General features: G+C 42.7%; 1 protein-coding gene across 1 annotated transcript in view; it reads right to left on the bottom strand.

Annotated features, from left to right (window-relative positions):
• FRMD3 (FERM domain containing 3) overlaps window positions 1–27,293 on the bottom strand; it is a gene marked incomplete at both ends in the record, with an annotated part of 271,973 nt that overhangs the window by 103,904 nt on the left and 140,776 nt on the right. Inside the window, one exon of the mRNA XM_080709442.1 lies at window positions 11,908–11,950. Within this exon, the coding sequence (XP_080565568.1) occupies window positions 11,908–11,950 (43 nt within the window). The remainder of the gene's footprint in view (window positions 1–11,907; window positions 11,951–27,293) is intronic.

A 27,293-nucleotide genomic window follows, 5' to 3' on the forward strand; every position in this document is an offset into this window, starting at 1 on the left:
CCCGAACTAGAGCTGTTCTTTCTCTACCACCTGGGCAGCATCTGTTTACCATGCCCTAACGTTGGTTTCAGAAGGTTTCTGAGCTGATCACATACACATCAGAACTAGGACTCCTCCTAAGGAAGTGGGGCCCGAGGCCTCTCCCGGGACACCATCTTTGAATCCCTCTGAGTGTAGGCCATCCTTCCACCCAGGCATCCTTACTCCAGGCCTGAGGGTTTAGAAATGCCTAGCACTTTTCCCACACTGAGAGCCCAGCCTCATTTGAGGGCAGCAATCATGGTCCTTTGGCGTCTTCCCTAAAACCAACACCTCTGTTCCTTTAACTCCTCCTCATGTGAAGGAGTCCTGAGTGCCCTCCCTGGGGCACTTTCTTCTCTGCTCTGTGCTTCCTGGAGCATAGGGCCAGGGTTTGCTGGGCATAATCAGCGCCTCCTCTCCACAGCCTCCAGTGTTGATTCACTCAGAGTTTATAACAGACTACACTGTTCATTCTTTTACATATGCCGTCACTAAGTCACACGGAAAAAACACGGAGCTCTGATATCCTCCTCCTGCTGGAATGTGATCACAGGAGAAATTAATGCATGGCGCTAATGATACATTCATCACAAGACCCATTATCAGGGAACGATGATAGCTGGTAGCTGAAAAAACCAGGAGGAGGTACTTTTCAAGTCCAAAACATTCTGTTTTCCTCTACCATCGTATGCCCCTACCGTGTCGCTCATATCCACCCAGCATCATTTACCCCATGTGGTCAGTATCAACAAAGGAGTTTCCCTATATGTTAAAAGGAGCACTTGGTTCCAGCATTGTGAACCAGGAGTAACCCCAGGAACCCACAATGACAAGTTCGATCTCATCACACCAGGCCCAGAGAGGCCCCTGAGACAGAGGCCTTCTTCTCAAAGAACTCGTGATTCTTGGTGCAAAATCCTCTTATTAAATGATAATGTCCTACATGAAGGTATCACTATCAATCTCACCGACATGTTCAGGGAGGGAGGGACTGTAAGTCATTCCACAAGGAAATGGGGTGCCATCTCTACCCTCAAGTGTAGCAGGCGCTGATTTGGGGTCAGAAGCCGGCATTTGAGCACAGCACACACCCACACTGGCTGCGTGACTGCCATAGGCACACTTCCCAGGTTCCACTGGCAGCCCACGTTTACTGGTTGGGACGTGTCCAAGGTCCTGAATCTCTGGAGATTCTTCTGCAAGGTGCCAGTGTCTTTGCAAAGCCCAGCTTTCACATCTTATTCTTCAATCTATGGGGAAAGGAATGCTGCTTATCTGTGCCAAATATCTGGTGCAGAATCAGTAGATGGAATCATCTGATAAGGGAGCTATTGAGGACCAATAAAACCCACCTTCTGCACGGGGATACACCCCCATGGTGTCATCATGAACAGCCACTGTGCCTTGTTGCTAGACCGGCCAGCATGGGCACCTCACCGCAGGTCATCTCTACTCTGATACTCGGGCTTCAGCATCCACAACAGGTCACACAGGATGGTGAGAACACTGTGTCCCCTAACAGGGTGAGACCCCCAAGTTGTAAAGGGGATTTTCAGCAGTGATCTTGAGCAAGCAACCTACCTCCCTGTTTCGTGCTGTGGAAAAGGGCACTGTAGCAGCTTCCACTTTACCTCTCAGAGGTGTTTGGGTGAACCAAATGGGTTCTTGGCACACACACACATGGGTCATTATCAAAATTGGAGGGTTTTTCCAGACGTGGTGGCACACACTTGTAACCCCAGCATACAGGAGGCTGAGACAGGAGGATCGTGGTTCGCGGAGAGCCTCAATTTAGTGAGTCCCTTTGCAACTCAGTGAGACCTTTTTTCAAAATAAAGAATTAAAAAATAGGGCTGGGGTGTAGCTCGGAGGTAGAATGCCCCTGGATCCCATCCCCAGTATTGCAAAAAAAGAAAAAGATAAAGAAATCTCAGAGACCAAGGTCTCACTAGGTTGCAGAGGACCTCACTAAGTTTCTACAGTTGATCAGACCTGCCATCCTCCTGTCTCAGCTTCTCTAGCACTGGGATTATAGGAATGTGGCGCCATGCCTGGCTGAGATTTTGTTTTGCTGGGATAAACAATTCTTCCAGAAAAAGGAAAGAAAATAGGTGGAAATGAGGAGAGGATGGGGAAGACTGAACTGAGCTCAACTCAACAGCTGAAAAACATTTCCTGAGCCACATAAGAGCTAAAAACGAAGAATACGATTGAGGGGCAGACAATGGGGGAAATGCAAAACCCATTTTAAAAAATGCCAGGAGCGTGTAATTGCTCTGAGAAGCGCAGGGCTCCTCTCTCCCCGCAGACCCATGCCTGCCAGGCAGGGCTGAGGAGGCTAAGCACCTGCTCCAGGCAGCTCGGAGGCCCCGTTCACATCAGCAGATCCTAGGATACCATCATTTTGGTAACTGGTTAACAGTGAGGACATTGGGGAGAGGTCCAGCTGATTATAAAGCAGAGACAGATTTTCTTATCTACGTGTTGAGGTCTTGCCCAGAAATGGAGTTGGGAAGAGGAAATTATTAGCTGAGTGGGCTCCTGGGTGGAAATGAAAAAAGAGGTTTCTCTTTTTAACCAAAAACCTTACTCAAATCTTCTCAGAGACAAATAGAGGTTTTGAGAGAGAAACATCATTTAGTAGCTTTTCTTAAAATGCAGAAATCTTCCTTCGGTCATCACAAAAAAATCAAAGGAAGATTTTTTAAAAAGCATAACTTCAGAAATACACATATAAACTAATGATCTTTCTCATACAATTCTGGCTTGCAGATAAGAAAAGTATCCCCCAGACTCAAGCATAAAGCCCACGGCTGCGGCAGGTTTCAGGGCAATTCCTGTACCTGAAACATGATTGGACTTCCCACCTCTGAGACTCCTTTGAGGACAACGATATCAATAACAAAAGTGATCTATCTTTCAGACTTTCAGACTCCAGAGAAATATTGCAAAGGGTCTGGTGTTGCAGACAACAACAAATCATATCCCCCACAAATCTGAGGCTCGCTTTCCAGGAGAACCCAAGCTGGCACTAGGGGCTCCCAGATGCTTCCACACAGCTGACATCTTTTATTCCTGAGCAAGTGAAGGAGGGCACCTCACATCCCTGCTGTGCACAGGCATGCTCGTGACATCAATGGATGTGTCTATGCAGCTCAGAAGCACAAGCTACACCCGGGCAAGATGGCGCCTGGGCACCATCAGAAGAGCACTGTTCACCTGCACCCAATAAGGGCTCTTGGGACATGCGGAAGTAAGCCAGCCCCAGAGAACAGTCTGCATGGATGCCTGCTGACAACTGCTACCATAGCATCAACAACACAGATGTTCCCAGCACTCCTGCTGGAGATACATGACTGCACTGCATCTGTGGATGGTGTCCTTGTTGTGTTTAATTCATCCTCCTCCTGGTGTGGTTCTCTCTCGTGCTTTTATCACACATGCATGCACTGCCTGAAGCCACTCTAAGCACTCTCTTAGGGGATGTAGGTTGCTGGCCTCCAAGATTCTGCATCTCTGAGCTCTCTGGCTGCCTTGTGCCTGTTCAAAAGCTCGGAAAGAGATGTTGGGATCCAATGTTTTTAATCACAAGTTCATCATATGAACAAATTATTTTGACCACACTCTTGGCTTCTGTTTCCTGGTCTGTGCGATGGGAATAAAAATGGAACCAACCACAGACAGCAGGGATCAGTAAACTTTCTCTGTACAGGCCACAGTGTAAATATTTTCCCAACTTTGGGTCCCTCAAAGTCTGTCTTAGCTGCTCACTCAGTTGTTTCAGTGCAGAAGTAACCACAGATGACATGGAAACAATGGATATTGCTGGGTTCTAATAAAACATGGAAATTTGCATTTTATATCATTTTATATGTCACCAATTATTATTTGTCTTTTGATTTTTTTCGGCCATTAAAAATGTGGAACTTGTTTTTCACCTGCAGTCCACACAAGTGGCAGTTGGCTTTGCCCATTAACTCTGATAAAGACCACGAGGGGGATGGTGTGATCTAATGAGTGCCCGGCACTCAGCCTTCAACATGTGATAACACTAACACTCCAGGAAGGACCCAGCAGAGTTGAGGTAGAACCCGTCTACTTTATTTGACCCTTTACCTAGGTTGAAAGAGTGCAAGTCATCTCTCAGGAAAGAGTGGGGATAAAGTGGCCATGAAAAGGTGTACACACAAAGAGGGATTTGGGCATTTTGGGCATCTATAAGAGAATTCTGATGCCCAAACCTGGCATGCAGTGAGTTGATAATTTTAGCCAAAAAGTTATCAAGAGCACCTGAAACTCAAGACAGACACCTGCTGTTGCTGATGGGCAACCAACTGGACCCCTGGGAAGTCATTTTGGGAGGTGTAAAGCAACACGTAATACTAATAATTAAAACACCATACTCAACTGCTTATATAACTTGCTACTGAGATTTTAGACCATAAAATTGCATACAAGAATCACTGGCTATATAGGACTTCCAACCAAACAGAAAGATAAAGCTTTCCTCCTCCCTTGGCCCACGGTGGAATTACTCAGGTACGCCTACGCCAAAACATGGAACCTCTTGATTCATCTTGAAACGCAAGGAGACACTTGTGCTAGCAACACCTGTGAGGTTTTGAATCACCTGGACCACTAGGATGAGCATGGGCAATGCAGAGAGAAGAAGGAGCCCCCCTTAGTTCAAGGAACTAAGGCAGGAGAAGTTCCTGTCCCACCTGCTTTCTTCCCACAGGGAGGAGTGCTGGGTCCTCCCTGAAGCCCAAGGACCCTCCATCCACCACACCCAGTAAAACTGATGTCGGTGTCACCACCAACTATACCACAAGGACAGAGTTAAAATTAGAAATCTGTAGCTTGTCAAATGTGTACATAATTTAGAATTGTATGCTATTAAAATAAGTGGGGTGTTTTTTGGTTTTTTTTTGTTTTTTTTTTTTTTTGGTCATTGCTATTGTTCCCATGACCATTTTCCATGTTGAGAACTAAAGAAAGAGCACAGTGTAGGAACCACTGATGGGCTCCCATTGCATCAACACCTGAGAGAAGGACCAAACATGGACAGTGAAAAAGAGATCCAGGCACACTCAACTATCAGAGAGGAACTAGCCTCCAAAGCTGGGAGTTCTGGGACCCTTTGTGGCTTGAACAAAAGTCACAGTTGCTCTTCCTGGGAAGAAACACCAGGAAGAAGTCAGGTGGAGAGAGGCAGACTGAAGCCACGTGCGTTGGGGATTTTGTGTTGTTTTGTTGTATATGCACACTTTCATTGGTTCATCATGGTTGTACATCAGAGTAGGTTCAAAGTTATACAAATAAACATGCACACAGGTCCTAGTGTGTTTCCCTCCGGTCCCACCCTGCTACCCACCCCTGCCATACATAATAGGGAGAGTCGTACATGGGCAGAGTGTAATTTGAACGGTTTCATTCATTAGTTCCTCCTTTCTTTCCCCTGAACAGATGAATGACTAACAAAAAATATGGTATATAACATCGGGTGTGGTGGCGCACACATGTAATCCCTGCGCTTGGGAGGCGGAGACAGGAGGATTGCGCTGGTTCACTGGCTTAAGAGACCCTGTTTCAAAAAAAAAAAAAAATTACAAAATAGGTCTGGGAGTGTAGCCTGGAGGTAGAAGGGCTTCCAGGAACCCCAGTGCCACCAAATATATATATATTTGTATATATATGTATATATATATACACAAATATATATATATATTTGGTATATATAATATACATATATGCATATATATATTGAAATTTTACTCAGCCATAAAGAGCAAAATTATGTCATTTGCATGAAAATGGATAGAACTGGAGAAGATTATGCTAAGTGAGAGCAACCAGTTTCTAAAAGTCAAAGGCCAAGCCAGGCATAGAGGCATACTCGCATAATCCCAGTACCTGGGAGGCCGAAACAGGAGGATCGCAGGTTCCTGGCCAGCCTCAACTACCAAGTGAGGCCCTACACAACTTAGTGAGATTCTGTTTCAAAATATGGTTTATTCCATATTTTTTATTAAATACAGCCAGGGGTGTAGCTTGGAGATAGAATGCCCCTGGTTTCAATCCCCAGTACCGCAAAAAAAAAAAAAAAATTTAAGGTCAAATTTTTTCTCTCATATGTGAAAGCTAGAGAAAATAGCTTTAGAAAGAAACTTTTTAGGGAAAGAAACTTTAGATAATTGAGGAAAGAGGCTAGTAGAATTGGGTGGTTTTAAAAATATTCTGAAGTGAATTTCATTTGGTTGGGTGTTTTATTTGGGGTTTTGTTGTTGTTTTGTTTGTTTTTAAAGAACATTGCAGTTGAATTTCCCCTTGCTTCCCCAAAGCAGCACCACAATTCTAACTGACAGCATTCACTATGAACCAATTACACGCATAGCCTCATATTAAACCAGGACCAGATGAGTAAATCCCCCAGACACAGTACTGGAGATTCAGTCCTATCTGTGTATACGAATGAGGGCGGTGGAATAGGCGGATCCAGCGGGTCTGCAGACGGGGTTACTGTCCATGGGCCGCACTGTCACACGCATATGATCACATTCAGCAACGAAGAACACAGAGGGAGAGAGGACTGGAACACGAAGCCAAGACAGGAAGGCCACCCAGAAAGGAAAGGCAAACAGCAAGGGCCGGGGCCACAGGGGCTGCTCAGTGGGACGAAAACTCACATCCACCCTGAACCGCCTTGGAACCCTTTTTGGAAACTGGATTTGTGCAGATGTAATTAAAGAAGATGAGGTCATACTAAGGCATGGGGGCACTGAATCCAATGGCGAATGCCTTCCTAAGTAAAAGGTCAGGGAGACTTGGACTAGTGGTGAGACACAGGGAGGGAGAGATTGGAGAGAGGCCCCGCTGGGCCAGGCAACGAAGGGCTCCTCCTTAGACCCTTTGAGGGAGCGTGGTCCTGCACACCTTGATTCCAGGTTTCTAGCCTCCAGGACTGTGAAGGAATGCGTTTCTGTTGCTTTAAGCCACCAGGCGTGTGATCATTTGTTCTGGCCTGAAAACTAGCACACTCAGCAAGAGGAGCCATGGGAAGGAAATGAGTGGGGAGTCGAGCATCCAAGCTGGCCCGGGGATGGGACAGGACCCGGACTTTCTCCTTCCGTTCCGCACACCAGATCAAAAGGGGCACTCTTGTTTCTCTGTCCCCCTCTCCTGCTCTGTCTTTGCTCCCACTGATCATTCCACGGCCAGGGAGCCCCAAGCGGAACGCCCGAAAGCTAAGAAACGCACACGTGTTCTGGAGTGCCCAGAACACTTCCATCAGAGTCAGGGAGGAGATGGTATCTAGGGTTTGCAGGTAGAGTGGGTCAGTGCTGGGAAGGAGCACCGAAGACACCTTCCAGCAACTAGACTCCTCAATATCGCCAGACTCAGCACAGAGCCTGTTGGAAGAGGAAGCCGGCTTGCTTTCCTCCAGGGCCCAGTTTTTATATTATACACTTAATGCCTAAAGCACTTTGATTCCCTCCTTCCTTTCTCTCTCCCCTTCTCTCTCTCTCTTTTATCCATCTCTCTCTTTATCTTGATTTTTGCATATAAAGCTATCTCTCTCATTATCTATTTTATCATTTTTATTACCAAGCAATCTACGAATATTTTCTTGCTGTAAAAGCTTTAAGTAAAATATCAATATATATAACAAGATGTGAAAGCTGCACACCCCTGTGTCCTACTCTCTTCCCCATGGTGTAAATCCTCCCAGTCCTCCTTCTAAGCATTTATACACTTATATAAAGTCATTTTTTATTTTTATATAAATAAATCATTCTCTATGTGGTTATTATCTGCCTTTTTTTTGTGTGTGTGGTACTGGAGATTGAACCCAGGTGCAATCTACCTCTGGGCTATACCCCCAGCCATATTATATTTTTTATTTGGAAACAGGATCTCACTAAGTTGCTGAGAGCCTCACTAAGTTGCTGAGGCTGACTTCAAATCTGCGTGATCCTCCTGTCTCAGCCTCCCAAGTACTAGGATTACAAATGTGTACCACCACGCCTGGCTCATTATCTGCTTTTTTTTTTTAACTTGACAATATATCTAATAAATCCTCCATGTCAATCATATATGTCAACATTATTCTTTTAATGATTATGTATATCCCACATAATTTATTTATCCATAATAAAATTGCTAGGATTTTCATAGCTCTTATTTCTCAGTGTTATAAGCAATACAGTAACGGGCACCTTTGCATAACATGTACCTGTATACGAATAAGTCTTTCTTTTGAGAGATTCCTAGAGGTTGACTTGCTAGATCAAGAGGCATAGGTGTTTTTAGTATTCAAAGATACATCCAAATCTCCCTTCAAAACTGGCTTCACCAGCCTGTCCACTCTCACCTTAAGCTGGTACTCTCATGCTTTACAACTGGATGCTACCAGGACTTGTAATTTTTCCAATATAATAAACAAAAATAAATTTTAAATTTGCATTTCCTTTGTTACCAGTAATGTTAAGCATCTGTTTGTGAGTGTATTGGTCACTTTTACTCCTTCTATGTGTCTTTTGCACATTCTTTTCTACTGGGCTGTTCGTTTCTTGGTTTATAGCATTATACTTTAGACATACTATGTAGATACACTATAGCTGGGTGTGGTGGCACACACTTGTAATCCCAGCATTCGGGAAGCTGAGACCTGGAGGATCGTGGTTCACGGACAGCCTCAGCTAATTAGTGAGACTCTTTGCAACTCAGTGAGACCCGGTTTCAAAATAAAGAATAAAAAATAGGGCAGGGGATATAGCTTGGAGGTCAAATGCCCCTGGGTTCCATCCTCAGACCCGCAAATAAATAAATAAATAAATAAATAAATAAATAAAACAGATTCACTATTGCTATACATTTGGCAAATGTTCTCATTATTTTGCCTGTGGTTAGTTTGTTAATCATTTGTTTTATATGCATTGACAAATATTCATTGAGAATCTACCTTGTGCAGTGAACAAACCAGGTGTTCTGGTTCAAAAGTTTAATTTGTCAGCATTTTGTTTTGTTGCTTCTGAGTTACACACTTTCCTTTGGAAGCCCTGTGCTACCCCATGAGTATAAACTTTATTAAATTTTTAATATTAATATTAGATAGTCTAATTGTATTATTAATTATATTAATAACATTAATACAATTATTAATTATTAATAATCTTAAATTTCTATCCCAAGCCAGGCATGGTGGCGCACACTTATAATCCCAGTACTTGGGAGATTGAGACAGGAAGAACACAGGTTCAAGGAAAGTGAGTAGCAGTAAGACTCATCAACCTAGTAAGACCCTGTTTCAAAATAAAAATAAAATAGGGCTGGGGGTATAGGTCAGAGGTCAAATGTCCTTTGGTTCAATCCCAGTACCAATAAATAAATAAATAAATAAATAAATAAATAAATAAATAAACAAACAAAAAACAAATATCAGGTATGGTGGCTCAACTTGTAGTCCCTGTGCTTGGGAGGCTGAGACAGGGGATCCGCAGGTTAGCCCCTCCACAACTTAGTGAGACTCTGTTTCAGAATAAAGGATAAAAAATATGGCATCTTGAAAAGGTTGGAGCAGAGATAGGGATACAGCTCAGTGGTAGTGTGTGCTTTGCATGGTGATCCCTGGGTTCGATTCTCAGCACCACAAATAAATAAATAGAATTAAAAATTTTTTAAATGGATCACAGTGAAGAACCTGAATATCCACCGTTCTTTGTGAGTGATATGGGAATGTGAGAAGCAGTTTTTCTGAGGAATTGTGCACATGGAGCATACAAGGCCCGTCCATACCTACGGAGGATACCTGGCTCTGCAGCTGGCTCCCTCTGATAACTTCACAAATGAGTTACGAGGGTTGGACTCATTTTCTATGTCATAATGTACAGGCCCTGGTTTAAGTATTTTTCCACTTTACAGTAAAATTGATATTTCTAGGATATACACATGAGAACACAGAAATTCTTAATGCTAAAAGACATCACAAACAACAGCAAAACTAGGTTTGTGATCTTGAGAAAATTATATACTTTTTGTTCATTAGTCTCCTTAGAAATACAACAGGGAAGAAAAGAACCCCTTGAGTGACATGATATACACTCATCTGATCTCTGATGAGAAACTAATTTATTACTTACATTTTGCAGAGCCCTGGAAAAGGTGATGTAGGAAGGGATAAATGGATTTGCGGGGAGATGGTTGGGACCCTGATCAGTTCCTAGAACCAGCAAACCACCTCGTCTGGCTTGGAAATGGAAGTTTATACTATTCTTGTTGGCAGATTCTGACCCATTTGCCATTAGATTGAAACTGACTGGTGCGCAAATGTCAATCTTTAAACCATTTCTATTGAACATTATACCTTTTCAGTTAGTTGTTTGGATTGGCTTTACTGTGGAGACAAAGCTCTTAAGCAGCAAATTCCTCAAGAGCTTTTAATTTTCCACAAATTTTAAACTATTCCTTCAATTAAGTGTTGGAATACATCTAAAGATAAATTTATATTTCAAAACCTGTCATCGCCCATGGAAAACATTTCATGACATTTAAGAATCAAAGTCAAAGAACCATTCAATATAAATAAGATTACTGGAAAATATATTCAATATGTTTAAACATATAAACAAAAAATGTCGACTTTTGGCAGCTAAAGGGGAAAAGTTAACATGAGCTGCTTTTTCCTCCAGCTGTGAGTTCATCCTCTTTTCCTGCATCCTCATATTTCCTTCCTATATGGGGCCTCCCGAGCCCTCTGTCTTTCTTCCTCTATGGGGATGCAGGCCCCACCTCCGTGCCAGCCTCGCCCCAAAGCCTGCCCCTCCTGGACTTCCCATACCCCCCGCTGCACCTGCTCACATCTCAACACACACCTCTCACACCAGCCAAGCAGAGTTTGCTCTCCAAGGATGGGAGGAGGCAGGGGAGGGTCAAGAAGAGAGGGTAAAAGAAGAAAGCTACAGAATATTTGTTTCCTATCCATGAAGTCTCTCCTTTCTCCCACCTAAAAACCTTGTCCAGAATAATTTCATATTTGAGGAAGAAAAGAACCCCTTGAGTGGTAAGCGACATGATATACACTCATCTGATCTCTGATGAGAAACTAATTTATGACTTACATTTTGCAGAGCCCTGGAAAAGGTGATGTAGGAAGGGATAAATGGATTTGTGGGGAGGCAATGAATTTCTGAGGTGCATTTAAGAAGTTCTCCAAACTTATATATAAAAGTAGGGTGGCTATAGCCCGACATGGTTGACCAGAATAACAACAAGAAAAAAATCCTGTCACCCAGGTCTACCAGTCAACACCCTCTTCATGACACCCCTGGTGGATGGCCCAGGATTCTAGAGAGAGGTTGTGCTCAGAACATCAGAGCTTTAGAACAATTTCCCAGAAGAAAAACTGTATTTTACTTCCTTTGGAGAGTTGGATGAGTGGAAAAGAATAACACTATTCAGTAAAGAAGTTACTGGTAGGATTTTAGTTTCCAAACATACCTGCTTCTTCCATCTCCCTCATAACTGCACTGACCTCTGGAACCATTTCCTAGCAAGCCCCCAACCAAAAGGAACCAGAGTACCTGGTGGTTATGTTTAAGGACTATTCGCTTATCTATTTCCAAAGCTCTTGTTTGAATATGAAATATGAGGGCAAGAAGGTGGGGAGGAGGAGACACAGAGGACTATAAGACTCATGGCTACAGGGGCAGGAGGGGCAAAGTCAAAGAAAAGGAGGGTGAGACACGGCTCTCCCTGGGAAGAGAAGTCCCTGGTCATCCATGTGTCTTCAACACCACCCTTTCTTCCACTGGCAGGAGAAATTTTGTCAAGAAATAGAATCTATCTTTGGATATTTCACAACAAAAGTAAAACCAGATTGACACTTACATTTCATTTGCTTGGAGATGGACTTGTTAGGTTCAAGCCAGTGCTAGGGAGAGAAAAAGAAAAACAGATATTGTGGGTGAAATTATTTACTTAATACTTAAAGGAATTCCAAGGTCTAAGGACCAACATAAACAGATCGACAATAATAATAACACAGACAGGGGTGCAAATTACAGAGGATTCAGTTTCTGAGTAATATTTGAGTCAAACAACTGCTAGAAACGCAGGACAAAGGAGAGAATATACACTTAAGTGGGATGTACTAGTGACTCTAGATGACTCCTAGGTGGCTCTGGGGAAGCTGCAGATGGCTAGAGACTGGGAGTATTTGACATACAGAAACTCAAAGAGTCACAGTCCAGGACAACATCAGAACTGGGTTCCTCTTCCAGGCCAAGCTCCTCAAAGAGGAGCATTGGGCCAAGTCAACGTGAAACCCACCACGCTTCCTTTACAGTAGGGAGGAACAAACGATTTTAAATATCTTATTTTCAGAGCCATGAGGTCATGAAAAAGAGAAATCAACACAAAACAAAGCCCAAAGGCCTGAGTAGTTCATAGTCGTGTTACTGACGGGCATTTGTTTGAAGCAGCCACCACGCTGGTCCCCGTGGCTGGCTTTTTCTGCACCATACAAAGGTCACTTGGACATGCTGAGAGCCAGGCAGCTTTGAGACCACTAATCATGATGTCCCTGAAGCTGCCGAGGGAATGTCAAGAGGAGTCACTTTCTACACCCGCAGTTTATAAAGATGGTAAGAGGGAGTGCTGGTGGGTTTCCATCGTGAGTTCAGGGACTCCTCCCTCATGGGACACCTTGCCTGCTTGATGATGGAGGAGGAAACTTACCATCTGTTGAGCTCTTAGACCTCGCTGAACTCTTACAACTCCTTTGTGGCACCCAGTAAGCTTGGAGGTTCTGTATTATCCTGTATTACCCTTACTCTTAGATATAAATGCATACCCATACAGTTTAATAAAAGCTAGCATTTGTTAAATGCTATATTTGCTATATTTGTTGAAATATCAATGAGTTCTCCAAATGCTCCTTGTTTGGCATTTGAACTCCTTAGCCCTTCTCTGCCTAACTTCGACCTGTCTCTCCAGCTAACTCCAGAACGGACAAGTGCCAGGTGCCCTTTGAGAGTTTCCATGTGTAGTTAGCTGGGCATGGAAATTCCAGTGGGAATTGGGAGGCTGAGACAGGAGGGTCATAGGTTGGAGGCTAACGTGCAGTAATTTATCAAGACCTTGTTTTAAAAAAATAAAAAATAAAAAGGTTGAGGGGGCCAGGGATGTATCTCCTGGGTTTTATACCCAGCACCACAAGAAAAAATGTTTAAACTTTTCCACGTGCTATCTTACTTAGTACTCACAACCATTCCATTTGCCAGTGAAGTCTGAGGCCCAAGGCCACCCATCTGACCAGTGGTGAAGCCAGCCATGCAGAGGACTCCAGAGAGTGGACCCTTAACCTCTCAGCTATGCAGTGTCCCACCGATCTGTTTTCACTACAATGCATTATTCTTTTTAATGAACGCTCCCCATTTTCTCAGGAACCAAAAAATAAAGTGGCCAAAACAGTTGTTCCCAGTTTAGGGTGTCAGATCTCTGCTGTCTTCAAAAACAACAACAGGACTTTTTAAATGGTTTCAACATGGTGGAAAGTCTAACCAAAAACCATACGTTACCCCTGACCGTGTTCCCCTGACAAGGTGACAGAGTGACTTCTGGCCCAAGTTATATCTACTCATTTGGGGACCCTCATTGTATCCTTTCAATCAGAAAACACATAGTTATAATTGAACCGCAGACAACAAATTCATTATATCACTTGCTAGCTGTATAATCTTGTGCAAAATGTTTAAACTCTGTGTCTCAGATTCTACAACTATAATATGAGAAGAGTAATAGTATCTACCTCAGAGGGCTTTATGAGGATTTAAAAAGTAAATAAAAAGTTAATAAATGTAAGCCATGCAATGTCTGGAATATAAAAAGTAATAAATGCTTGTTCCGTGCTGCTGTCACTTTTAGTTAAATACAATTTAATGGGTAGACCACATCTTTCTATATATGGGCTTCACGGAGGAGAATAATAAAAGGTATCCCTAGTGATTAAATTACTTTGCTAGAAATAAATGGGGTGATTTATAACTAAGGCAAGAAACAAATACAAGAACCAAAAATGAATACATATTGCCGTGTCTCACAGAGGACAATCCCTGGTCATTTTGCTGATAAAATCTAAAATATAAAGAGGTTTTCCAAATGCTCCCTGCTCAGCATCCTTTGGACTCCTTCGCCCTCTCTGCCTAACTTCAACCCGTCTCTCCAACTTCTCTGTGACTCCAGGAATGACAAATCAGGAGGCTCTGAAGAGGGTTCCAATACTGAGTTAAGGCTCAGAGAGACTGATGCCATGATGGATTGACTATGTCTGCTGGGCCACTATTGACTAGATATGTCTGCTGTGCAACTATTGACTAGCAATGTCTGCCATGCCACTATTGACTGGCTATGTCTGCCATAGCATGTTTCAAAGGATTATAGGAGGTCATGTCTTAATCGGTTAGTATTCACTAAAACAAACAAAAAATCTGATTGGCCTATGACCCAGCAAGTCCTTCATTCTCCAATTCACCATGGGGCAAAGAGGTACGTAACAAGAATTTTAAGAATTTTCTTTCTTTTTATTTTTGTGGCACTGGAGGTGGAACCCAGGGACTTTTCTACCTCCAGGCTATATTCCCAGACCTATTTTATATTTTATTTGGAAACAGGATCTCACTATGTTGCTGAGAGGCTCACTCAGTAGCTGATGCTGGCTTTGAACCTGTGCCATCCTCCTGTCCCAGCCTCCCAAGCGCAGGGATTACAAGCGTGCACCACCACGACCGGCAAGAATTTTCAATCACATAAGACTACAAAATATTAAAAAGGACACTAAGAGCCACTAGAAAAGTGGATAAACAGGCTGTGGTCTACTCAATTCTGGGTGATCTGCAGCAGTGTTTTATATGAAATAACCCTCTATATGTAAGGCATGCTATAAGATCTGTAAAGTGCCCTGCAGGATGAAAAAGAGTGAAGTGAAAAATTTATAACTATGGCTGCAGTTAGTCCTCCAGGGAAAAACAGCTACAACAGACATCTGTCAGCAGGATGGGAAGGATGAGCCCAAGGGAATTCACAGCTCCAGTGATCTATTGTGCTAGATTCCTCTTGATGACATTTTTTTCAAAGCTGTTCTTGTTGTGATAAAAAAGCAAGTTCCACACAAAAATAGGAATAGGTCCAGAACAGGCAATGAACGTGGAAATGTCCAATAAGAATCCCAGGGTAGCGCCGGGCGTGGTGGCGCACGCTTGTAATCCCCGCTCTTGGGAGGCGGAGTCAGGAGGATCGCGCAGGTTCGAAGCCAGACACGCTGGCTTAAGAGACCCTGTTTCCAAATAAAAATATAAAATAGGTCTGGGAGTGTAGCCCGGTAGAAGGTAGAAGGGCTTCCAGGAACCCCAGTACCACCAAAAAAAAAAAAAAAAAAAGAATCCCAGGATATCCAACAGCTACACACTTCCCATTATTACATGATTGTGGTTATTTTAAAATGAACTGAAAATACTATTTTTCTCACAAATTATGTATAACTACTAAGTTGTTAGGACATAAATGCTTATTATAAAGTTGTTTGGATCTAACACTTTTTTTTTATGGTACTGGGGTTCCTGGAAACCCTTCTACCTCCGGGCTACACTCCCAGACCTATTACATATATGTATGTATATATATATATATATATATATATATATATATATATATTTTTTTTTTTTTTTTTGAAACAAGGTCTCTTAAGCCAGCGAGGCTGGCTTCGAACCTGTGCAATCTTCCTGTCTCTGCCTCCCAAGCGTGGGGATTACAAGCGTGCGCCACCATGCCCGGCTGGATCTAACTCTTATTAGATGGAATTGTTAAAGAGTCTCATATGCACCATGAAATAATTACTAAGAGAGCCATACAGGGAGATCATTTCAGAAGATGTGAACTACTCTCTCATGTAATTAATGGTTTCTTCTTAATAAGTACAAAACACTACCATATAGTCAAATAATACATATATAGACATCTAAATGTATTTTTAAAATTTCAAGCAGTACACTAAAGTGATATCAGTGAGAGTAGAAAATAGGGGTGGAGGAACTTAAATTTAAGGGTGGTAGTCAAAACTATAACTTCAGAATTAACAATTAATACTGCTCTGTTCTACATTAAGAAATTATTTATCTACATATTTGCAGAGCCAGCTGTCAGCCCTCTGCCTCTCTCTCTTAATTCCCTTTCTTTCTTTCTTTCTTTTTTTTTTTTTTTTTTTTGGTACTACTGGGATTCCTGGAAACCCTTCTACCTCCAGGCTACACTCTCAGACCTATTTTTATCCTTTTTTTAAATTTGGAAACAGGGTCTCTTAAGCCTGAGCAGCTGGCTTCGAACCTGCACCATCCTTCTGTCTCCGCCTCCCAAGCACGGAGATTACAAGTGTGTGCCACCATGCCTGGCAATTCCCTTCTTTTTTCTCCTTTTTCTCATTCTTCCAATTAGACTTATGAAATGGCCAAAGAAGTTGTATCTGGGCTGTACCACCAGCTCCCACCATTGCCGGAGGTACAGATGGATCACACTTGTGTGAAAACATAGCAACTGTGATGTGGTGCATTTGATAATTAGATACAAGTCTTAGAACACTTATTACATTGCTATTTTCCTTTCCATTGCTACTTAGAATCTGTGCTATTTCAGTTTTAAAAAGAAGAATGTCTATTTCCCTATTGAAAACTGACACTCCCTAAAAGAGACAAGAAGAAAAGCCTGACCACCAAAATCTGAATCTGTGGCTGGCTTACTGTAGTAAACCTTCATTTCCTCAGCTCTCAATTAGAATAAAAAGCCCAGAGACTAAGGGCGATGAGTCCCATCATTGATTCTACAGAATTAGTTTAGGGAGTAAGACGACTTAGAGGATGAAACCCTTACTATTATTTAAGGCTAGGAAGGTGTCTGCAGCAGTTATTGTCAGGACTCAGCGGTCTTTCTCTTTTTAAAAGGTCTTAAGTTCTGGAATCCATTGCAGAGTAGAGAATTTGGCCTCCCTTACCCAGCCTGCTCTCTGCAAGCCAGAGTAGCTCTTAACTATGCCTGACCGAGTAGGACCATTAAATTCCTCTGCACCCTCTCCCCTTGGACAGGACTCTAAAGCATGGCCTGCTGAGAGTCCAGGGCTCTCCTGGGAGACAGAGGAAGTGCCCTCTGCAAGACTCTGCCCGACATCACACGCTTGTTTGGCCTCCTTTCCTTCTCTGTCCCAATTCCTTGCTATCCTACAATATCCCCCTCCCCCTAAGAAACACTTTCTAACAAATCACTAGAATTTTTATCTTAAGATCTGGTTCTAGAAACCATCCCTAATGTGGCCCTCTTAATTTTTCACCAGTAACTAGCCTTTTTGTGTTTAAAGTATTCCCCTTGATGGTTTATTCCTTTTGCCTTAAGCTCAAGTCCTAGAAACCTGCAAAGCCTCTGTGAGAGGTCCCAATTTAAGGCAGTTTTGGTATTGCTAATCTAGCCTGATCACGTTCCAAGCCCTCTTATAGGACAAATTTATTTTGACTGAGAGAAGTTTAAAGACAAAGAGGATGCATAGGAGACGGCTAAACAAAAGAAATAAAAAGCAAGGGGAGGCCTAGACCTCCTGTGTCCTGACTCGCACATCTCAGTCTTGCTGGGAGGCGGTGGAGAGCAGGCTTGGGAGCTGCTCAAACACCTCCACACTTAACAGTCCACATCCAAGCACCTGCAGGACAAGAACACTGCCAAGAGCTTCTTTCTTTTCACCTTTCTAGGCCCAGCTGCTTTTAGCCCTAAGAGATTATTTTTCTCTAACCCATCAAAGAAATGGTGCATATCTTTCCTATATTCTAATTTTGGCTTGTTTGGGGAAAAAGAAGGTGTGTGTGAATTGGTGATTCGTGACTAAGTAGAATGATTTTTAATTTGGCTGCTGCTAAGACCAAAAAAATAAAAATGCTTCCAAAAGTAAACAATATAACACCGAGTTATCTTCAAATGTTTGGCTTCTGTTGAAGTTGAGTCTGCCTATGATTGCAGAATAAATTACACACTGCTCTGTTATCTTTCTCAAAACCTTTAGTGTCCTGAAGCAGAGTAATTTGCAGCCTAGATAAATGTGTTAAATAATCCATGGGGCTTTTAAAAAAAGAATGAATGCCCTTTCCCCAGCACGATATTGTTTTTTCCCTCAGTGGTAACCAGATCCAAAGCCTGAGTAATTCCCATTATGGCCCTAAAAAGATGGCCTGATTCTCAGATCCACTGGACAAAGCCCAAAGTGACCCAGGCCCTGCATTATGTAGACCAGGGATGCCATTTACAGGCCCTTGTGCTTCTGCTGGGGAAGAAAGAATGTCGTGTTTGTGAATGTGCCTTAATGGTGTTCTGGATGTGAGGTTACAGCCAGGCCCCGGTCATCCACCTGCCGATGACGACAGATCCCACTCCATGTAAAATCTGTGACACCAAGAGCGACAACAAACAACAAATCCACAGAGGAGGAACGCTCCAAGTTACTGTCTAACTGGAAGTCAGCCTACATAAGTCACCAGTGCATTGCTCTGGTGTAGTTATTGTTATCTCTTCAGCCATAACTGATTTTGTATTCTAGAATCTCAAGATGGGCAAAATATAAGTGACGGCCAAGAGGAGAAACACTGCGCGAAGCAGAGGAGAGAATGGGAAATCTAAAAAGCTCAAGAGTCCATGAAAACACTCAGCAGCCTCCATGTTCTTCACTGATTTCGTGCGTGGGGGGTGTGTGTGTACATGTATGTCTGCACCTGCACCCCTGCACAAATGAGGACCAGATAGTCATTTTATTGTTGTGGCCCTATGGTCTTGGTGACGATGACTCAACTCTTCTGGAGCACAAAAGCAGCCACAGGCCATACGTACCTGAATAGGAGTAAATGTGTCCCAATAAAACTCTGTTCACAAAAACAGATGCAGGGTCATCCTGGCTCTTGTATGCCAGTCTGCCCAAGTTATACAACCAGAAAGTGCCAGGGAGCGGGGCTGGCCCAGTCCTCCTGGTGTTAGATGCTACAGCTCCCAGCTCCAGGTCCCTGACCCTCCCTCTCTAGTGGTCAAACTGCAGCCCATTCCCTCTTACCCAGAATCTCTCTCTCCTAATTCTATTCTTTCTGATCCACTTCTCCATCTCCTGGCTGATTCTCCTTTCTGGGCCATCCTTTAAAATATGAATGCTCCCGCCGGGCGTGGTGGCGCATGCTTGTAATCCCCGCGCTTGGGAGGCAGAGACAGGAGGATTGCACAGGTTTGAAGCCAACCATGCTGGCTTAAGAGACCCTGTTTCTAAATAAAAATATAAAATCGGTCTAGGAGTGTAGGCCGGAAGTAGAAGGGCTTCCAGGAACCCCAGTACTATATATATATATATATGAAGGCTCCCTAGCTTTCAAATTCTCTTCTCAATTGTATCTCCCTCCACTCTACAATCAGTTTTCAGGGTTTTAAGTAATAAAAGACTTGGTTGGCTCCAAAATCTCCTTCTGTGGCCTAAACTTCCTCATTAAGCTTCAGACCCGTATTTTCAGTTATACACAGAATATTTCCACTTAAATATCACCCAGGCTTCCCAAACTCTACATGGTCAAAACTTACCTTCTCTCCCTCAAAACCTGTTCTTTCCTGTACAGCTTATTTGGTGCTTGATTTCATTTATACTTGAATCCCTAAATAGCCACATCCAGAGTTGAGATACCCTGCTGGAGAGGCCCTGACATGATGTGCTGAGCCCTTCCTTCCAGGAACATGGGTGAAGATGTCCTGGACCCTTCAGACCTAAACAGCCACCAGCTCAAAACCCCAGCCAAGCCAGGCATGGTGACACACGCTTGTAATCCCAGCATTCGGGAGGCTGAGACTGGAGGATCGTGGTTCACGGACAGCCTCAGCTACTTAGTGAGGCCCTCTGCAACTTAGTGAGACCCTGTTTAAAAATAAAGAATAAAAAATAGGGCAGGGGGTGTAGGAACCCAAATGCCCCTGGGTTCCTTCCCAAGACCTGCAAAAAAGAAAAAAGAAAAACCCAGCCATCATTGTGAGGACTGAAGAACCACCCAGCTGAGCCCATTCCAATTCCTGACCCACAGAACTGTGATACCATAAATATGTGTTGTTCTGAGCTGCTAACCTATGGGGAGGCTCGTTACACAGCAAGATAACTAGCACACTAGTTCCTCATCATGCCCCTCTATGCATGTAACACAAATACAACTGAACTTTGAAAGAAATCTGCCGAAACCTCAATCAGAAAGAAACAAAAGTCCACTTCAAATGGTCCTTTCTTAACCTGTATGTCTCTATATATAGATATATAACCAGGTTATATATCATAGGTATAGTCTTCCCAGCCTTCCATAAAAGCTAAAGGTCTTTAAAGCTGTTTTGAAACTTCCAAACCTACTGGTTTCTAGTCAACTCTGGGGCTCTTTGGCTGCTAACCCTAAGCCTTATCTCCCTGATTCCTGCCTCAGCTTTTCCCACCACAAAGAGGAAACCCTCCCCTTACCTTGGATATTCCTGTGTTTTCCTGACTGAAGCGGGGATCATATGGCATTTTCCTGCCCTCTTCCCTTATTCCTATGACTGCCTTCTGGATCAAACAAGTAACCCGCTCCTGCATTTGCCCCTCCCACACACAATCATGGCACCCTGGCTACACAATAATCCAGATCCTGATTTTTCGGGTGTCCCTCTCCTTCCCAGAAGGACATCGGATATAGATAGAGCCAATTATGAGCAATCGTTTTACTCATACATCAAGTTCTGCTTTCTGATGAAGGATTCTGACAATTTTCCCAAATCAATGTTAATACCTTCACCACAAGTGAACCCAGTTTTAGGGATATTATGATGGTGCTCTCTTTATTGTGACTTGAGTGTCCAAAGTCCTCACCTACACAACCAAGTTACCTGTGCTCAGTTACCCTCCACCACACACAATCACCCAGAAGTCTTGACTTTTAATCTCTCTTGAGCCTTAAAAACAAGCAGGAACTCAAAGCAGAAGGACTAATGAGCAGGGACCTGAGGCACACAAACGACCCACCCCTCAGCACAGGGCTGCCCTAAATCCTAGGTACCACTCCTGTTCCCAGTTATGAGCATCTGTGAAGCAATTATCCGAGGAGCAGGAAGCAGCCTCTCAATGGCGGGAGCAGCTGGTGGGACAGAATGCTGCCTGGCTTCCTGGCACCATCCCCAGAGTGAAACCTCAAGTCGTTGGGCTGATTTTTATTCCATGCCATGTCCTCCCCAAGGTGCCTCTAGGAAAAGCAAACTGCTCTATCACGGACAGAGTCTTTTCCCATTATTAATAAAATTCATTAATAGGTTCACGGTTCTTTCTGGCTGCCCACATAAAAACCTTGGGGCTGCAATTATATTAGAAGGCACCAGGCTTCAGCAGGCCCTTGTTTTCAAGATTCGGCAGCTCATTCTCCCATCAGAAAGCATCCTAACCCCGTGGTGTCCGATGGCCATAGAACACAGACAACGAAGAGAAGCCCTGAGTTTCGGGCTGCTGAAGCAAATCCCTTGTCTTCGGGTGTGAATCAGAACCATCCTGCATTAAGCAAGTCAATGCTTGGCACTAGAGAAGTTAAAAATCAAAAGCGCCGGTACAGTCTCCCTCCAGATTGCAATCCAACCACCACCAAGTTCCCGTACGAGCCCACTGGCTGGGCTGGAGACTGGGTGCTTCCTCAGCTCTGAGGCACTCAGCTGGGTTTGGGGACTGGGAAAGAGGTGGAATTCAGGACAAAGGGCATCTCACACCAGAAGCATAGAAACGAGAGTTAGGAAGTCCCGCTAATTTCCCAAAACCTCATCTTTCTAATGGGAAAGTATCCAATTACCTGAGCAAAAGTGGCAAAAAGCATATGCTGGATTTAAGAAAAGCAAAAACCAAAAACAAAAACAAAAAAAAAACAAAAAAACTTAAGCCAAGTACTAACTTTTCCTTCTGGAATTATTTTCCCCAAAACTCTAGACATACTGCTCTAGCTCTCTCTGTCAGTAAAGTGGGCAGAATTATACCCACTTTTCCCCTAATCTTAGGCTACTAAGATCACATGAGTTTCTTTTCTTTTCTTTCTTTTTTTTTTTTTTTTTTTTTTTTGGTGGTACTGGGGTTTTTGGAAGCCCTTCTACCTCCGGGCTACACTCCCAGACCTATTTTTACATTTTTATTTGGAAACAGGGTCTCCTAAGCCAGTGTGCGTGGCTGGCTTCGAACCTGCGCAATCCTCCTGTCTCTGCCTCCCAAGCGCGGGGATTACAAGCGTGCACAACCACGCCCGGCCACATGAGTTTCTTAGAAGATGAATGTGGCAGAAACTAGGGAGATTTTTATGGACTAGTATTTAGTCTATCCCTCTCCACATCAAATAAGATAATAATAATGGAAATCCTGGGCTCTTTCCATTAAAATAGCAGAAGATAGTCATCATTTACTGACTCAGTACTCTTTCAGAGAATATGGGGCAGGAGACATATTGTTAAACATATGGTGTTACAAATGGAAGAATGCTAAATATTTAATATTCCACAATGGTTTGCATTAGTGGGGCTGGGAAGGGCTGCAGGCCAACCAGCAGCCACACAGCAGAGGCGACTTCCACCCCAATTTCTCTAGCTTCGTTTTGCTCTTCATTAGCTTTCTATCCAAATAATTTATCAGTTTGCTTGTTTGTTTGTTTGTTGCCACTGAGAAAAAGAATAGGAACCAAAGTTGGTCAACAGGTCTCTGCAAAGACTCCATATAAGCATTTCTTTGTTCGTGTTCTGCATTATCTCTCTAAAGAACCTAAGAGTGCTCTCCACCTTTAAAATGAGTCGTAATAGCCGGGCGTGGTGGCGCACGCTTGTAATCCCAGAGCTTGGGAGGCTGAAACAGGAGGATCGCACAGTTCGAAGCCAGCCTCAGCTACTGAGTGAGGCTCTCAGCAACTCAGTGAGACCCTGTTTCCAAATAAAATATAAAAAATAGGGTTAAGGTTCTAACCCCAGTACTGTCAAAAAAAAAAAAAGGGTTATGCACACATACATGCATAAGCCTTCCTTTTTAATCTTAAAAATAATTTTAGACATATGAAAAGTCGCAAGACGAGTAGAGTGTGCCCTCAGTCACCCTCCCCTAGAGTCAGCATCTCATACAACTGTGAAAATAAGAAGCCGTTTGAATTTCTTCTTTTGTGAAGTGTCTGTTTAGTTCACTTGCCCATTTTTTTAAACTTTTTGTTGGTGCATTGTAGACATACGTCTTAATGGAGTACAAGATGGTGGAGGCATACATGCACACGTCACCCAACTAGCCCTTACTCACTTCCCTCCCCATTGTCTCCCACACCCTCCTCATGTCTGGCTTAGTGATGGACTCTGATATGTCTGTGAATGTACATCATGAACATTAGAAAAATTTTATCCTCCCCATCCCCTCAGGTCACCTTATTTGTTCATCTACAGTATCTCCTTTTTCATCATAGGAGTTCCTCCTATGACCCATTTTCTCCCTAGCTTTCACATATGAGTGAGAGCATCTGATTTCTTATTTGTTGTGTTTTTGTTTTTTTGTTTTACGGGTCTGGGGATGGAATCCAGGGGCATTTGACCTCCAAGCTACATCCCCTGCCCTATTTTTTTTATTCTTTATTTTGAAACAGGATCTCACTAAGTTGCGGAGGGCCTCACTAAGTAGTCGAAGCTGTCCACGAACCGTGATCCTCCTGTCTTGGCCTCCCAAATGCCGGGGTTACAAGCATGAGCCACCACGCCCGGCTTGTTTGTTGTGACTGACTAATCTCACTTAGCATAATGTCCTCCGGTTCCATTCATTTCCCTGTAAATGATGTAATTGTGTTTTTCTTTTTGGCTGAGTAAAATTCTATTGGGTACATATCCCATAGTTTTATAATCCATTCATCTATTGATAGACATTTTGGCTGGTTCCATAGTTTGGCAACTGTGAATTGTGCAGCTATAAACATACTACTCCTCCAATAGAGGACTAATATCTAGACTATACAGAGAACTCAAGAAACTCAATACTAGAAAACAAATAACCCAATCAAAAAATGGGCAAGGGAACTAAATAGACACTTCACGAAAGAAGAAATTCAAATGGCCAATAAATGCATGAAAAAATGCTCAACATCATTAGCAATCAGAGAGATGCAAATCAAAACTACACTGAAATTTCACCTAACTCCAACTAGAATGGCAATCATTCAAAACACAAACAATAACCAATGCTGGTGAGGATGTGGAGAAGTGGGAACTCTACTACATTGTTGGTGGGACTGCAAATTAGTGCAAGCACTTTGGAAAACTGTATGGAGAATCCTCAGAAGAATGGGAACAAACTTACCATATGATCCAGCAAAACCACTTCTGAGTATCTACCCAAAAGAATGGAAACCAAAATACCAAACTTGCCCATTTTGATTAGGTTATTTGTTTTCTTAGTGCTGAGTTTCTTGAGTTCTCTGTATATTCTAGATATCAGTGCTCTATCAAAGGAATAGTTGGCAAAAATTTTCGCCCATTCTGTTAGCTCTCTGTTCAGGTTCCTGATAGTTTCTTTTTCTGTACAGAAGCTCTTAAGTTTAATGCAAACGTAAGTACTGATCCGCCTTTTCGTTTCTTGAGCCTTTGGGGGTCTTGTTGAGAAAGGTTTTATCTGTGCCTATGTGTTGCAGTGTTGGACTTATGCTCTCTTCAAGGAGCTGCAAGGTCTCTGGTCTGATTTCCAAGTCTTTGATCCATCTTGAACTGACTCTTGTGCAGGGTGAGAAAATGGGGTTTATTCCCATTTTTCTGCATATGGTTAACCAGTTTTGCCAACACCATTTGTTGAACAGGCTGTCTTTTTTTCCAATGTATATTTTGGGCCCTTGTCAAAAATCAGTTGGCTATAAGTGTGAGGACTTGTTTCCAAGTCTTCTATTCCGCTCCGTTGGTCTATTTATCTACTTTTGTTCCAGTACCATGCTGTTCTTATTACTATCGCTTTGTAGTATAAAGTCAGGTATTGTGATTCCTCCTGCATGGCTTTTGTTGCTGAGAACTACTTTGGCTAATTCTAGGTTTTTTGTTGTTCCAAGTAAATTTAAGAACTGATTTTTCTATGTGTGTGAGGAATGACAATGGTGATTTAATGGGTGTTGCATTGAATCTGTAGATCACTTTTAGAAGAATGGCCACTTTGATGATATTTATTCTGCCTATCCAAAAAACATGGAAGATCTTTTCATATTCTAAGGTCTTCTTTGACTTCCTTTTTCAATGTCTTAAAATTTTCTTGTAGACATCTTTTACCTTCTTGCTTAGGTTATTCTTAAGTATTTTTTATTTTAAAACAGGGACTCACTTAGCTGCTAAGTGTCTAAGTTGCTGCAGCTGGCCTTGAACCTGAGATCCCACATCTCGGGTTATATTGGGAATATAACTGTGTGCCACCACACCCAGCATCATTTTTCACTTTGAAATAGGGTCCTGTTAAGTCGCTGAGAGTCTCACTAAGTTATTGAGACTGGCCTCTGCCCTGTGATCTTCCTGTCTCAGCCTCCCAAATACTAGGCACACCAGCCCTCTACACTTAATAATTAGAATTATTCTATAAGGAAGAGGTGCCCCATCTTTTTCTTTCATTTTCTTTTATTCAGTTGTTTGCATCAGTACAAACGTGTGGATATTTATTGCATTCTGCAGTGCTACTCTTACTTATTTTAGTCAATCCAATTGTTTCAGTTCTGGTCAGTTCTTTAGTGTTGGCTCGGGGATCTACCAGTGTCCTGCCCTTCCATTTTCTGAGCTCCTACTTGGTTTAGGGAGCCACAGAGTACTCCAGGTTCATCTTCTGATTTCCCTGTCCCAGCCCTGAATCGGTCCTTTCTGCAAAGAAACCAACAGTACTTAGAAACCAACATCTGGGTGTCTTCATTGCTGCTGTGGTAGTGTTGCTTCTAGGCACAAGTTTAGTAGACTGACCATAGAAACATGTGTGCGTGTATGTGTGTGTGTGTGTGTGTGTGTGTGTGTGTGTACACAATAGCTCTTGCATGTGCCTTTATATTTGTTTGTGTAGCTATTTATTTTTTTAAAAACCAATATGCTCATATTGTCATCTCTGATTCCCACTCTGAAGACTTTTATTAATATGTTATCCAATGTCTCCCCACTGCAGGGGTTAAAAGGTATGCCAAAAAGACTTGGGCATCTTAGTGTTTTTCAGCTATGGCCTAGGCCAGAGTCAGCAAACCATGGCTAACTGTCTGTTTTCCAGTGGTCATTAAAGCAAACAAAGTTTTAATGGCACAGACATACCCACTAATTTAAGTACTCAGCCACTTTCCATGAGAAAGGCACAGCTGATTAATTTGCACAGGGACTGAAATGAATGAGCCACAACACTGCAAATATTCTCTCTCCAGACTTTTACAGGAAAGGCATGGGTTCTGCTTCATTTGGGAAGCAGAAGGGAAAGGATGTGAGTTCAGATCCCATTCTGCCTTTAAGGTTTTTATCCTCAAGCAAGCCCCTGGCCCTTTCTGTGCCTGATTTCTGCTTCCTTGTCAAATTTTTGGGATGAGTAGAAACTATGTATGTAAAATTTCTAGAACACTATAGATGATCCACTAATTGCATCTAGAATTACTCCAACACCCTGACTTCTTATAATTTATAATTTATAATAAAATTTTATATAAAAATAATCTATTTTTCAGTGATTAGACAGCTACAATGGTCTAGTCTGTTTGGCCCACAGAGACTTTGAACCATGGTCCTAAATTCAAATATTCACTCCATTACTTACTAACTGTGGGACCTTGGAGAAGTAACAACTTTTCAACTTTTAATTTCTCATAGGAGTTATGTGTATGGTTGCATTTATGTTACAGACCCCAACATGGTCAGAAGACCAGAGCTTAACGGGCTGCATCAAAATTAGAATAGAAATGTTTTAAAATACATGTTCCTGACGTTGGCCTCAATAATTCTGACTTGGGAGGTCTGGAATAGGGTCCACCCTAAGCAGTTTTAGCTCACACCAAAGTGATGCTGCTGCAGGGCCAGGTCTGGGAACCACTGTTGTTCAGAAGTAGATGCCACACAAATTCTCTCCTGACACCAGGCAGATCCTACATCCCCCCACTAACACTACTGGCCCATGCCTTCTTTACCCAGTAAGCATGTGTTCCGTTAAAGAGACAGTGCAGGTTTTACAGGAAACC

Source organism: Muscardinus avellanarius (genome assembly GCF_963383645.1).
Source record: "Muscardinus avellanarius genome assembly, chromosome: 13".
NCBI lineage: Eukaryota > Metazoa > Chordata > Mammalia > Rodentia > Gliridae > Muscardinus > Muscardinus avellanarius.